Source organism: Gadus chalcogrammus, chromosome 7 (assembly GCF_026213295.1).
Source record: "Gadus chalcogrammus isolate NIFS_2021 chromosome 7, NIFS_Gcha_1.0, whole genome shotgun sequence".
Taxonomy (NCBI): Eukaryota; Metazoa; Chordata; class Actinopteri; order Gadiformes; family Gadidae; genus Gadus; species Gadus chalcogrammus.
In genome coordinates, this window is record NC_079418.1 from 30,241,454 (window position 1) to 30,255,786 (window position 14,333).

Here is a 14,333-nt window from a genome sequence, read left to right on the forward strand (position 1 = left end):
TGAAGAATAATCACCGCGCCATTCGTTTCAATGGGAATCGGGACGGTCTATAGTTTCAACATAAAGTGTATTTATATTATTTTTTTTCTCATTAGCACGTTAGCCTACGTTAGAAAGCCTGACGTTTTTGAAGCGTACCAACGTCACTCCTGTCTAGTACGGCATCAAGGCAGCTACGGACCCGAAGATGACATGATTACACGGGTTGGCCAAATGAACAAGACAGCTTGCGTTCGCCGATTACTTGGACGCCCCCCCCCCCCCCCCCCGAAATATTTTTATTGCAGATCTCCATGAATCACACAAATGACCTTTTTCGGAACAAAAACGGCGAATTTCGCCGAAAGGTGACAAGTTTGCATCCCTGAAAGCTGGTCAGAGCAGGTTTTGCGCAGGTTAAGTTTGGAACATAACCCAGTTTTGGGTATTTAAACCCGCGTTCAATGCAGATTTCATGTTTTCACAATGGCATGCCCTTTTGATGAGGCCTGTAGATGTCGAAGCGCAAATTATTCATGCAATCCACCGGGAGCGATTAATAAGACCACAGCTCGACATCTTGGCATATCGGATGAATTTTTGCTGGAGAGATATAGATTCTCGCGCAAATCTTTAATGTATTTAAATAGCCTTCTCCAGCCTTACATAGCCAACACTACCAATCCTGGCCTCAGTTCCCTCCCGACTATTTGCGTAGCCCTCCGTTTTTTTGCAAATGGTAGTTTTATCTATAATGTTGGAGATGCTGAGCACATCTCAGTCCTTTCAGATGACCCATCCACGTCCGGACCAAGATTTTCATCGGCCTCCTATCATACAAAGAGCAATATTGGCTGAGTACTATGCTGAGAGGCGCTTACAACAGAAAGTATAAAATAGTCCTAACGGACTTACATCCACTGGAGAATGTTAGATCGTAGCCGGCGGCTACATCACAAGCACTAATCCATCTTGATCTGTGAAGTTGATTTTAGGTTTTCTACCCAGTTACCAAAATAAACCATTTGGAACATATGCGCTGTGGCACGCACACGGTTTGCAAGTGTTACTTCGAAGGCAAACAAAATCTAAAATACAAGAAAAATACAAAAACCTACATTCAACCAATGGGGTACCCTCACATGGCCCCCTCTCAAGGTACCCCCTCCATGCCAGGGCGCCCTGAATTTATGTCTATTGACAGCTCCTTCACCGGGGTCAAGACAATTTGAGGACCAGATCCAGTCCAGTGCCTGATCTACCCCACCACGGTTCCTTTTGTAAATACATTTTGTCTAACACGATAATCATGAAACATCACAACCGCTGTTAGACAATGTTATTTTAATAAAAACGTAGATTTTTGAGTGACAGAGATTACAATTAATCTTCTTCGTGGGAAGGACTAGGCTAACGTTTTTTGTGTAGTAAATGTTCGATTTGCTTTCAATAAGCATACATAAGTGCAATGGCGGAGCCAGGGGGAGGTTGGGGGGTGGCCAGTTTTGACGGCACTGTCGGACCATTTGGCGACGCCAATGAATGCCTGCTACTACAATTACGATTAGGGCATTAAGCAGACGCTTTTATCCAAAGCGACTTACATCGGTTAATACACACATTGACACACCGACGGCAGGGACACATCAACGCTCAGCTAGGAGGAGCTGGGGATCGAACTAGCAACCTATCGGTTACAGGAAAACTGCTCTACCTCCTGAGCTAAGCCAACCCACTACTACAGACCTGAGGCTTCGATTTCCAACTGTGGCTAACGAAACAAACCTAAAACTGTATGGTATGATATCATAATGGATGTTGTTATTGTCTTCTAGCAACTGACTATCCCACCCATGACTGTATCCATTTTGCGAAGTTTAGAAGCAAGCTACCTCGGAGGAGAATATAGCAAACTGTATTTGATAACTACTTTGCGAGTCTTACGGACTTTGTACAGTGTTTTAATATAATCTCTCTCTACACTATTTGTTTTTGTAACTTCGGATCAATTTTCGATTTATCTAGTTATTTGCTGTTAAATGCTATAGTTGCCTGGACTTGTTATGATTGTGTCAGGTATATGCAGCATATGCTGCGTTTTGGATAGATCATTAAAGAGGGAAAAATAATGAAGAGGAAGAAGGTAGACATAGCGTCATTCTTCAGGGCAAGTGGAAAGAAGTCAGCTTAGGCACATAATGAGGATGAGGTGGAGAAAGAACAGGCAGAGAGCGAGGATGAGGAGCCCCCAGAAAGCAGCAAGTTAAGTGAACCTCCAGGTAAACAGTATAGAGACTCATATACAGTACAGATTGGTACGAGGTTATCTTATTTTAAAAAAAATTCAAGTGTGTCTATTCATATGCAGTTTAAGTTGAAAGTGCATTGTAAAACATTTTCAGTACATTAAAGTATGGCATATTTTTATTTGCTACCCAGAGACACTTTCACTAATATACTTTAGCTTATAGTGTGTCTGTTAAACACTATATAGTATCCATTATAAAACCTTTTTTGGAAAATTACCTATCCACCTTATAATAATTATTTTAAATATTTTAGATGTTTCTGAAAGATTGAACTTCGACAGCTGGACAGAAGGGTCCTCCCTGAGGAGTGGCCCAAGTGGACCCCCAGGTAAATTCATCACTCTTACATTGTGTGTTGTACTCTTCTGTTAACATTTCCATCGATATTGTCCTCAAGTTTATATTGTATGTGTTTAATGCTGTAGAAAATGAATCATAATTGTTTGTATCTTGGATAGTGGATCATAACACCTTGTGGAACACCTATGAATGTTTTTTATATATATGTATATTTAGATTCCCACAGAGAACAAGCACAGCAGACAGATTCAGACAGCGAGAGAGCGGAGCCTCCAATGAGGAGTGGCCCAAGTGGACCTCCAGGTATACTCACTCTTTCACACATACTGGACACTGGAATTTCACTTGAGTTTTGCCCAATCTGATGCAGTGGCAATGTTAAGATGCAGCCTGATAATTCATGGACAGGTATGAGTCACACCAATCACCTCAACTGGAGTAGAGTTGGATGAATGGCCTCAAATCTATAACGTTTTTAAGCAGACTAAAGGGTTCAGATAATGCATTAGAAGTAACATGGGATAGTACACTCACATTTATGAGGTTATCTTGACTGTTATTAATCTCTGCTGTAATTTAATAATGGAATATGCCTTTATTATTATTCATTTATTTTAAACAGACATTTCCAAATCAAGAGCTCATAGTCCAGTCCAGCCACGTCTGAAACTCTATCCAAGGACACTCAAGGGCGACAGGCGCAGAAACTTTCAGGCATTGTGGTACTCTATCCACACATGGCCAGAATATTCACTGACACAAGACTCAGCATACTGTTATGCATGCAGGCATTTTGGCCTTCCACACAGAGTCAGTGATCACTTGGGATATAAAACCTGGAAAGGGCAACATTCAGAGATGGAGGGTTTTGTGCACATCTAAAGAGAGGGTCACACAAATGCAATGATTGCTTGGAAAGAATATGATAGAGCAGATAAAGCTGATGCCTTGTTAATCAGTACTCTCACTAAAGAACATCATAAGCAGATAAAGGAAAATCGTGCCTACATAAAAAGTTTAGCAGAAGTCCTACTGTTAACTGCAACCCAGAATATTTCACAGAGGGGACACAAGGAGACAGTAGATGCAGACAACAGGGGAAACTTCTTGGCTATATTGGACATGATTGCTAAACATGACCCAGTTGTTAAAAAGAAAATGACAGGGCCTCGCAATGCAAAATACACGAGCCACCAAATTCAAAATGAAATTTTGGATACATTAGCTGAAATGGTACGCGCTTCCATCATAAACGAAGTCAAGGAGAGTGAAGTATTTTCCCTTATGGCAGATGAAACTAAAGACCTTAAAAAAAAGGAGCAGATCTCTTTAGTGTTAAGATATTATTATGCCGGAGCCGTAGAAGAGAGCTTTTTGCACTTGGCTTTTGATGTACATTGTAATGCCCATTGTCTTAATCTGGTTCTTTTGGACACAGTTAAGGCAGTCCCACAAGCTAAATGTTTTTTTTGCATTGTTGCAGAGACTATGTATTTGTTTCTGGCTCTTCCATTCACAACAAGTGGCTTAACATACAGAAATAAATGTATCCTGGGGCAGAGAGCTTCAGCTTCAGTGATTGAGTGAAACAATGGGGGCTTTATGAATGCAACACAGATGACCTCAACCACGAGTTATACCAAATGAAAAGAATCCTAGAGAGAAAAGTAAAATCTGGCATACAGAAGCCCTCTAGCCTGGTAGAACTCACTAAATTCATTGAACCTTTTAAAGAGGTATTCCATGAGCTCTTCAGGTTATGCAAAATTGCTATTGCCATACCAGTCAGTACTGCCTCCTGTGAACGTAGCTTTTCCACACTCAAGTTGATGAAGACACACTTGAGATCCACTATGGATGATGATTGACTGAGCAGTCTGGGTATTTTAAGTGTGGAGTCGAGCAAAGTCCCTGGGCTTGATACAGGATGAATTTGTTCATCAATTTGCTGCAAATCACAATAATCGCAGAATACGGCTGAAATGAGTATGTACACTTAGAATGACATTTTAAGTGATTATGTCAATAGTGTGAATAATGCAGTTAAGTTCTGCATTACAAGATACCATGTAAATAATTCCCAAGTGCAATTGTTTTTTTAAGAGGCACTTGGACCTTGTATTACAACTTTAACCCAGCCTGATGAAACACAATTCATGCTTTGATATAACAAAACGCCACCAAATATGTCTGTTTTTTAACACAAGGATAGTGTATCAAATTGATCAATGCCTCTATAATAGACAGAAAGCCAACCATTAGCTCTTAGGGACAGTCATTGAAATGTTTAGTTCAGTTTTCATGAGATGTCACTGTTTTGGATTCTCCGTCCAGTGTTTCCCCTATATGCACCTAGCAGCGGCGGTACGCCGTGGGACTTTTTTTTCTGAAAACTGATAGGTCAATCCGGGGACCAAGGAAAAAGTGAGTGGGGATTTTGGCATCTCTACCCATCTTGGAATGGCACAAAACAGGGCGTGACCTCATACCTTGAGAGTAATATATTATATTATCTTATTAATTATAGAAGCATCCGACAGCGTCGGTTATAAGTTTCCCATTTTCGATGGGATAAAGAATAAAGTCTGCTTGAATGAGTGTAAAGATTGACGGCCTGTGGACAGGTTTTACGTATATGGTGTCAAAAGAGATGAGATGTAAAAAAGTGATTATTTGCTTTATTGCACAGGATGGCACCAAATGTGCAAACCTGTTTTAAATGTAAACAAGACACAATCAATATGCTAAGTCTATCAAAACATATATCATCCCACTGCAGACACAAATGTGCGTTCACGTGTGGTGTGGGTTCTTGTTTACGCAGATTGGAACGCCCCATTCTTCTTCTTCGTCGCCTTTCTTGCTGAAATGTATTAAAATGTCAAAGTATACTACTCCTACTCCTTAATCCGTAATCCGACTGTAACTATGGAGGCCCCTCGAGCATTCAAAGTTCTCCGTCGGGATGTCGGACACGCTACGCAATTCGCCGCCCGATCAAGCTTATATGTTGACTACAAACCATGTAAATAGTGTTGTAAATAAACTTCCAAAGCTTTTCAAATCTTGTTTGGTATTTTATTGGTCTTTAATGTGCAAAGTAAACAATGTACAAAGTAAATAAGGTGCAAAGTCAAACCGGAGAAGTGATTCCGGAAATGATTTTGTTAGAGAACCAATCAAAGTGCTTGCCGTCTCCGTTGCGTCAATGGATAGTTTAAAAATATTGGATGTGCAGGTAAGCTACGGAGAGGGTCTCCGACAGGCTCTCTACGTAGAAGGCTCTCCGTGTCTACGTACAGCACTTAACCTAGGACTATATACCGGCCTAACTTTCACCGTCAACACCGGCCCCCTCCTTCTTCGCACAGCTTCGTCAACAACAGATTTTCTCAAATAGAAATTTCTAAATAAGATCTAATAGTTAGTATGGGTAGCAATTAGAACTAACGTTAGCCAAGGGAGACTCCATGATTGCTAAATCGCATGAGAGAGGTAAAATTACCATTAAGGAAGGAAAGCATAGTATGCCTTGCGACTATGCTTTGCAGTATGCCTTGCGAAACCCAGTATGCCTTTCGAAACACTTCGTGATTGGTCGGTGAAACGCTACCAGGAACAGCTAATCAGCGTTCTTGTGTCATGACGGAAACGCCCAAGCCTGCAGCTGGACCGTTCTCATCAAAACAGAGTCAAGCAAAGAACCCTATTCAAATAAACACCTTGGTCAATATATTGATATATCTATGCCTGCAACTGCAAAATGCATGAATATTAAAGGTGGAATATGGATAGAGGACATGAAGGTACGGTTAGATAGAATTACGAATTGCCAACATATTCCACTTCTTCAACATGCCAGCTAATAATACGAACACGAATACCATCGCATCGATGTCCTCCATTGTTGTTATGTGGGTTCTGTCCATGTGTGGGATGCGTAGGTTTTGTTTGCGTCGCGTACAAAAATACGTCACGGCCCTTTCGCGCAGCAGACCCCGGCCACGTCCAGGAGGTACTATTTGCGGTGGAAAAACGACCCGTGCTGCTACCGTGTCGAGTCGTGTCGAGCTAAATGTGCGGTGGAAAAGCGGCATAAGTACACAAATCCTAGTGTTTTTTAGTACCGAAAACCAACAACCTACTGGTTAATGTAATGACAAACATAAAAAATGCTTTGCCTTACAATTAAAGTACTCTCAGGAAGGAGTGACTTTTTATAACCAACATATATTAATATTGTAGTAGTCGATTACATTTACGTAGCTGCATGTAAATCCCACGTTCAATCCAAAAATGAAACGATAAACCAATCAAAAGGATTTACACTAAAATACGGTACAATAGCTTAAATGATCACATGTTGATATTCCATTATAACTACATTTTTAATTGCTTCAGTCTTTTGAACATCTTTTGAAGAGACTGTTTTATTTCCTGAGTCTGTAGAACATAAATGAGTGGGTTCAACAGTGGGGGCAGGACTGCAGTAAGAGACATATTAATGATCCTGATATTTGGAGGCATTTTAGCGGCAAAGGCAAATGTGACTATAATAGGTAGGTAATAAATGGTCACCAACATCATGTGAGCACTGCATGTTTTGAAAGCCTTCATTCTATCCTGTGCTCCAGCAATTTTAGCCAATGCTGCACCAATGCACATGTAAGTGATCAAGACAAACATCAATGGAACCCAAAGAATAAAAGCAATTAACACTTTGGCAAGTATAGAATTAGGCCGATTGTCATTGCATGCGAGTCGATAAAGTGGCCCATGGTCACAGAAATAGCTGTTGATAACAACAGACCTGCAGTATGACAGCCGTGTTAGAAGCCCTACAGCTGTCAAGTTGACAAGGATGCCGATAATCCAAAAAGAGGCCACCAGTGAGGACATGGTCTTCAGACTCACAATGATCTGATAACGTAATGGAAAGGTGATCGCCACTAGCCTGTCGAAGGAGAGTACAACCAGATTAAGAGACTGCATGGTGATGGTCATGAAATTAAAAAACTCATAGGTTAAGCAATTGCTGTATGTGATGTTCTTGTGGTTGAACCAGAACGTGTCAATAATCTTGGGCACCAGGGCGGTGTTGCCGAGCACATCTACAAACGCCAAGTTAAACACAGCAATATACTTTGGAGTTTTGAGACTCTGGTCGAGGCATATCAAGGCCATCACTACCCCGTTTTCCACCACTGACACAATGTACAGCACCAGTAAAAACAAAAAGTAGTAGTTGACATGAGGGATGCCTGAAAAGCCATTGATAATAAAGTATGCTGGTCTCACAATAGTCATGTTAGAGTACATGGTTTGATATCCAAGTGAGCTTGACAATAGCTCCTCTCTCTTTATGTGTTTGTCTCTGTGTCTCTCCCTCTCCCTCTGTTCAGGGTGATGTGTAGGGCAGCTTTATGCCTCACCCTGACAGTACATTGTCGTCATCACCAGATACAAACTCAGGAGCAGACAGGAGGGGGCCCTCAGGGGCCCGGGCTCCTGCCCCTTTGCCCTCATTGGCTAAAGTTCCCCTCTGAACCAAAATAACCTCCTAAAAACCTTTGTCCTTTTATGGGCTTTTGCTTTTCCATAATAGTAATTCTGTTGTATTTTTTACTACTGCATAATCATTGTAAATATATCAGATCCAAGTTCATCGGTTATCATTATAACTGGGGGTTGGTTGTTCTCGTACTGCCCCCCAAAATGACTGCATTTTTAAAATTAATGTTTTTAATTAATGTTGCGATATTCCAGAGGGTTGGTCTTATGGTAGGCTTGTAGGATTCATAGAAGAGTCGGGGAGGAATGCGTTAATAGAGTTCCATTATGCAGGTTGTCCGCACCCTTTGGGGTCGTCAGGCCTTCCCTGGTTTACACCGGCTAATCTGGTGCCCTACGTCCTCCAATGAGAGGGGCCTGCTGGATGGAATCTGGTGAAGGGAGGGCTCTCGGCGCTTTGACGCACTTGTCTAATAACTCCTGAGTGTCTAAACGATTTCAGAGATTTATTCAAGGGAAAAAAGGGATTGTTCGGGTATAATTGGTTTCATATTCACAGATTATTCCTGATGAGGGATACGCTGTGGCAAATATTAGTTTCAAGGCTTTGAATGTGTTTGTTTTTATTCATTGTCTCAGCAGCAGGAATTCAATGCCATTGTGTTTTTAGAAGACTTTTTCCATATAAATCCATGTACCTTACTCTTCCATTTTAGTGTCAAATAGCTTTGTCCCAGACATTTGAGATATAAAGGCACTGATGTAATTTATAGAACATCTAGGGCCCTATTTTAACGGTCTGAAATGCAAGTGGGAAGGGCAAAGCGCAAGTAGCTTTGTGGGCGGTTCTACGGCGCCATCGCTATTTTACAGGCGGATAAATGAGGTTGATAAAAAAGGGTTGGTCTGAAGCAGCCTAATTACCCGTAGGTGTGGTTTGGGCGTAACGTGCAATGAACCAATCAGACTGTTTCTCGCATCCCCTTTAAGAGCGATCGGCGCTTGTTTCATGGCGGATTTGCCAGGCGCACGCAAAGAAAGGTTCACAACAGAAGAGACCGATGTGCACGTCAGAGCAGTCAAAGACCGCGAGATGACTTTGTATGGGGATGGGAGAAACCCACCCAAAATAGCTTCGGTGAAAGCGGCTTGGGAGGAAATCGCCGTAATTGTCTCAGAAGCTGGACAACATAGGACATCTCTCCATTGCCGTAAGCGGTACAACGACGTCAGGAGAAGAGGCAAGGCCAAGCTTGCTGCCAACTCGCAAGCACGTCAAAAGACTGGAGGAGGATCTGGCAGTTACCAGGACCTCCCGCCATCAGAGAACATTGCACGGTCAACACTGACCGCTGAAAGCGTTGAGGGTTTTGGGGGCTTTGAAGTCGGCACCCAACCCACCAGCTGCATGCACCAGCTGTCCAACCCCAAGGTACAGAAATAAAGTTCACATAAATAGAGATGTCTCGTGAAAATCTTTTTAATCATTTTTGACATTTAATAAATGTAACACAGCCATAAAATAAATCAAAACAATGTCACGTAGCTTCTCAGGAAGAAGACCCTGGCCTCGGGACCAGCGCGCACGGGGCAGATGAGGGAGTCGCGCGGCGCACTCAATCAAGACGCCGTGGCAGCAGCGCCAGCAGCATGAGACCGCAGGACCAGCCGTTCCTCCAGCTCCAGCAAACCGGGTTCGACATGCTGGAGCGGGAGCTGGCCGGGATGCGGCGAGACACCAACACCCGTCTGGACCGGATGGCGATGTTGCTGCGGCCTCTCGGGCGCATCGCCTCAAGTTTGGACCGGATTGCGACAGCTATGGAACGTGCATGGCCCCCAAACGACCCACCTCCTCCCCCTGTTGTGCCCCTTCCTCCACCCATTCCAACTCCGTCCACCCGCTCCACCAGGAGCACATCCAGCATCGCCGCTCCCGGACCCTCATTTGTCGAATCCTGCCGAGGCAGGCATAAAAGGCCTTACAGAGGAGGGAAAAAATATATATTTTTTCCTTCAAAGCTTTGCAACTTTTTATTTTTCGTTTTGTATTTTTTTTTTTCATTTACGCCTACGATCATTTGGACAAGTCGAATAAGAAATGTCTCAAGGACATACTATACTTTCCGATGTTTTGGGCTCACTTTCCCTGACTCTCAAGGTTATGAATGCATGGTAATAATTGTACAATGTAGCTAAACAATAGAGCGGAGATGTCATTAGTTTGCTTACCTCACTATATACGATGCAGCTCCTCTGACAGATGAGCTCTCCTCTCCCGTGCTGCTGCTGGGGCATTTGGACGTAATGGCATCGGCACATGCAGTTCAGCATCACGTCTCATTAAGTCCTCTAATCTATCCTCATTAATGTCATCGACACATCCATGATTCATGGCAATGTTGTGTAAAACACAACATGCCACAAAGAATGCTGCGACTTTTTGAGGACCATACTGTAAAGTACCACCTGACCTATCCAAACACCTGAATCGCATTTTCAGTATTCCGAATGTACGTTCAATTACACTGCGTGTTTGTGTGCGTTTCCTGTTGAATGCAATTTCGCGCACTGTTGCTGGCATAAGAAATGGGGTCATGAGCCATGTCTTCAACGGATAGCCGTTGTCCCCTAACAGCCACCCATCCAAGGGGGGATTCCCCTCGAATATGGCAGGAATGGTCGAGTTTGCCAATATGAAGGAGTCATGGCTTGAGCCAGGGTAATGGCAAAGACATGATTTATTCTACAATTAGCATCGGAAATGACTTGGATGTTAATCGAATGAGTTCCCTTCCGGTTTATGTATGTGAGTGCGTTTACTGATGGGGCACGTAGTTGCACATGGGTGCAGTCTATAGCACCAAGGACGCCAGGGAACCCATACTTGGTCCAAAACTCCTGCTTTGTTCTTTCCTGGTTGTCAGGTGTAACGGGGAATTTGATGTATTCCCCAGCATGTCGGACTAGACCTGACGTAACTGCATGTATAGCCGATCTTATTGCCGATTGTGAAATGCGTCCAATACAACTAAGGGGATGCTGGAACGACCCAGATGCATAGAAATGCAGTGCCGCTGTAACTTTCACTGCAAAGGGGAGGTCATATGGACAGCGTGCATCAGTCCCCAGCTCATCTTCCAGGATATGGCAGATATCTGTGACAGCCTGACGGGTCAGGCGTAGCTTACGCCTGCATTCCTCCTCACTCAGGGAGAGATAGGTGTGTCTGGGCCAGTAGACCCTCTCCCCCCGGCGTCTGATCCTCTGTCCCAAGACGTATTCCATTCCACTGTGCAATAGAAAAATTATGAGCAACCTCAACTTAACTGGTAAGTTGCAGAGTAAGGTTTTAAATGGACTTACAGAAGGTGATTTCACAGTCTTCAGAATTTATTTCGCAGTGTTCAGAATTGTGGTTCCTGATTCTTGACGGACAACCCACTTTGACAGGTGTCCACTCCTTATATACATATGTCTCTTGCCACTATTGGTCAACCAGTTTAATTTAATCCGTCATTACGCCTGCTACAATTCGCGTGAATAATTTGGGTAAATGTGTACGCTAGATTTATGCCTATTTATTTTATCTTCATGGACACCACAAGGATTTTCCTTGTGTGGTAATATTTTATTTTCCGTAATTATGAATGGTTTGCAAAAATGGGAACTGCTGTCCGTGTAGATGAGAGAAGCAAAGTGTATGCGCGAGGTGCACAAGCAAACCGTATGCATCGCATGCGCATGTATGCATGTGCCCTTAAAATAGCATCTGAACAACGCGCCACTGACTTTAAACCAGGTATTTCCTGGTCTGCGGCGCAATTGTATTCAGAAACGGCGAAATACCGTTTGCGCCAGAACACGCCTCCTCCTTTCGCCGAACCGCCCCTTGGGGTGCAAGATCATTCCCTAATTTACCGGTGAGTGGCGGTGGTGGGAAAAGAACGCTCTGCGCCAGTTGTAAACTAGCAACGACACATGCGCCAGTGACTAAGTCACTTGCGCCGGATGCAAGATAGGCCCCCTAGTGTTCATCATTCAATTTTGTATATTCAATTAATTCCATGTACACAAGCGACATTCTTTGTGCCATTGTTCAGAATGGGCAGGTGGTCGATGCAATAAAGAAAATTGCGTCTAACAAAAAAAGGCCCAAGTGCACCATGAGGTTGAATATGTTTCTGCACGTTGAGACACCACTTTCAGCCGCACCCATAGTCCAAATGAAACCTTCTCTGTATAAATCTACAACATTCTAGCAAATACACCGAAATGTGCAAGGCATCATTCTAGTAATTGTGTGAATCAATCTAATGAGTCTATTGACTAAGCAAACAAACTCTTTGCTCAGCAACCTTCAATTCAATGGCCAATTTTGTGAGAGAAATAACAGTTAATGCCCTAAAGTATATTTGATTATCCTATAAAAGTGTGTTTGTAATGTTACTCACTAACTGGGGTAGTTCACTGCATTTATTCTTTAGAGATTTATTTATCTTTACAGAAAGACTTTAAGCCTCACGTAAGATTAGGATAGCTTAAGATATTGTGGGTACAAGCTTCAGACAATAAACTTGACATAGTAACACATAACTACTTTCATTTAAAATAAAGAAAACACACCTTTATATTTCACTTTGTTTACACATTACTACAGTGCCTTAGTTATATTTAAATAGTTTTAAGACAATGTTTTACAAACAGCATCATGTTTGAGCCTGATTTATTGTGAACAACACGTATTCAATGTGCAAAATAGAATGATATTGAATGAATAATTTGGGCATTCTGTTCAATCAAGATATTATATCTTCAGGGGGGGGATTTTATTTATTTGTTTGTTTGTTTTCATCAACAAACCACTATCAACGGATGTACAGTACAATACAACGCTCTTAAAGGGGACATATTATGAAAACACTTTTCAATCGTTTGCATTAAAGCTACAGACACCAGAAACAGCACATTCTGGAAGGACTGAAACAGTGGGGAATAGAGGTAGGCAAGATCTTTTTTCCTAAAAGCTATTTCCAGCAAACAGCTTCAAGAAGATGTTTTCTGGAACTTATATACTGTTTACTTACTTGTTGGGAAAAAAACATATGTCTATTTTAATGGCAGTTTATGATTGTTTTATCCTTGTGAACATTTCTTCGAGAGACTTTAATTTCCTGAGTCTGTAAAACATAAATTAGTTGGTTCAACGCTGGAGGTAGGACAGCAGCAAGAGACATTAATTATGCTGACATTTGGAGGTATTTTAGCCCGTAATGTGAAAGCGATTAGAATAGATTAGTAATAAATGGCCACCAACATAATTTAAGCACTGCTTGATTTAAAAGTCTTAATTCGCAGCCCATGGACAAATAAATAGCTGATATCAACAACAATGATGAGCTCATTTAAGATCCCCAATTTAACTTTTTGTCACATAGATCAGTGGTTCTCAAAGTGGGGTCCGCGGCGTGTTGCCAGGGGGTCCGTGAAGAGCTTGTTACAACATAAACATACAGGTATTTATGGAGAAAGTGCTGGGCCTGTCATCATAACTCCCGTCAGCATAACGTTAAACCAATGAACACTAACCCACACACACACACACACACACACATTCACCCACTACAACCTGCCGATCTTCAATCAAAACAACATCAAGTAAGCGATGCCGCAGTGCGTTGACAAGTCCGTCCCGAGTCTCGAGGAGCCCATAGGCTTTATGGTTTATATGTTTGAAAGCCGTGACACACACTTTTACCAGTTGGCCTGAAATACCACGCCTCGCAGTCATGGACCTATAAAGAAAGTCGTACCATGCGTGTTTAGAGCAACATTGAAAAGGGTCCCGTCTGAAACTGTGTCGCGCAGCGCTGCGTTCCGAACGTTGTGTAATCAAATACACCGGTATGTCGGTATATAACAAAAGCATTTCCTAACGAAAATACACACCGTTATTCAGTCTGAACCGGTATAGCGCCCAGCACTAACTCAAGTTGACGCCGCAACACCATGGGGGCGGGTCAGGGGGTGTAGAAAAACGCCAGGCACCGTTATGAGGAACCGAAATGTGCGTTCTTATTCGATCTCGTTACAACCGTTTACGTCGGAACCGGTTCGCTACTGGAACCGAGTTTCGGTGCTCAACCCTACTCAGCAAGCACTTCAATTCGTACTTCGCGGACGTGAATACTGATGCTTGGGACTGGGTGCGAGATCCCTTTGCTCCAGGAGTAA

At 42.6% G+C, this 14,333-nt stretch overlaps 1 protein-coding gene across 1 annotated transcript; it reads right to left on the bottom strand.

Annotated features, from left to right (window-relative positions):
• Nucleotides 1-6,686: 6,686 nt before the first annotated feature.
• Nucleotides 6,687-8,777, bottom strand: LOC130386482 (olfactory receptor 2AT4-like). The gene has a single exon (XM_056595415.1). The coding sequence runs from the start codon at nucleotides 7,905-7,907 to the stop codon at nucleotides 6,969-6,971; it is 939 nt and encodes a 312-aa protein (XP_056451390.1). The 5' UTR covers nucleotides 7,908-8,777; the 3' UTR covers nucleotides 6,687-6,968.
• Nucleotides 8,778-14,333: the final 5,556 nt, after the last annotated feature.

Excerpts from the sequence above, each read along its gene's own strand:
- LOC130386482 (XM_056595415.1), bottom strand. The coding sequence starts at position 7,907 with ATGTACTCTAACATGACTATTGTGAGACCAGCATACTTTATTATCAAT.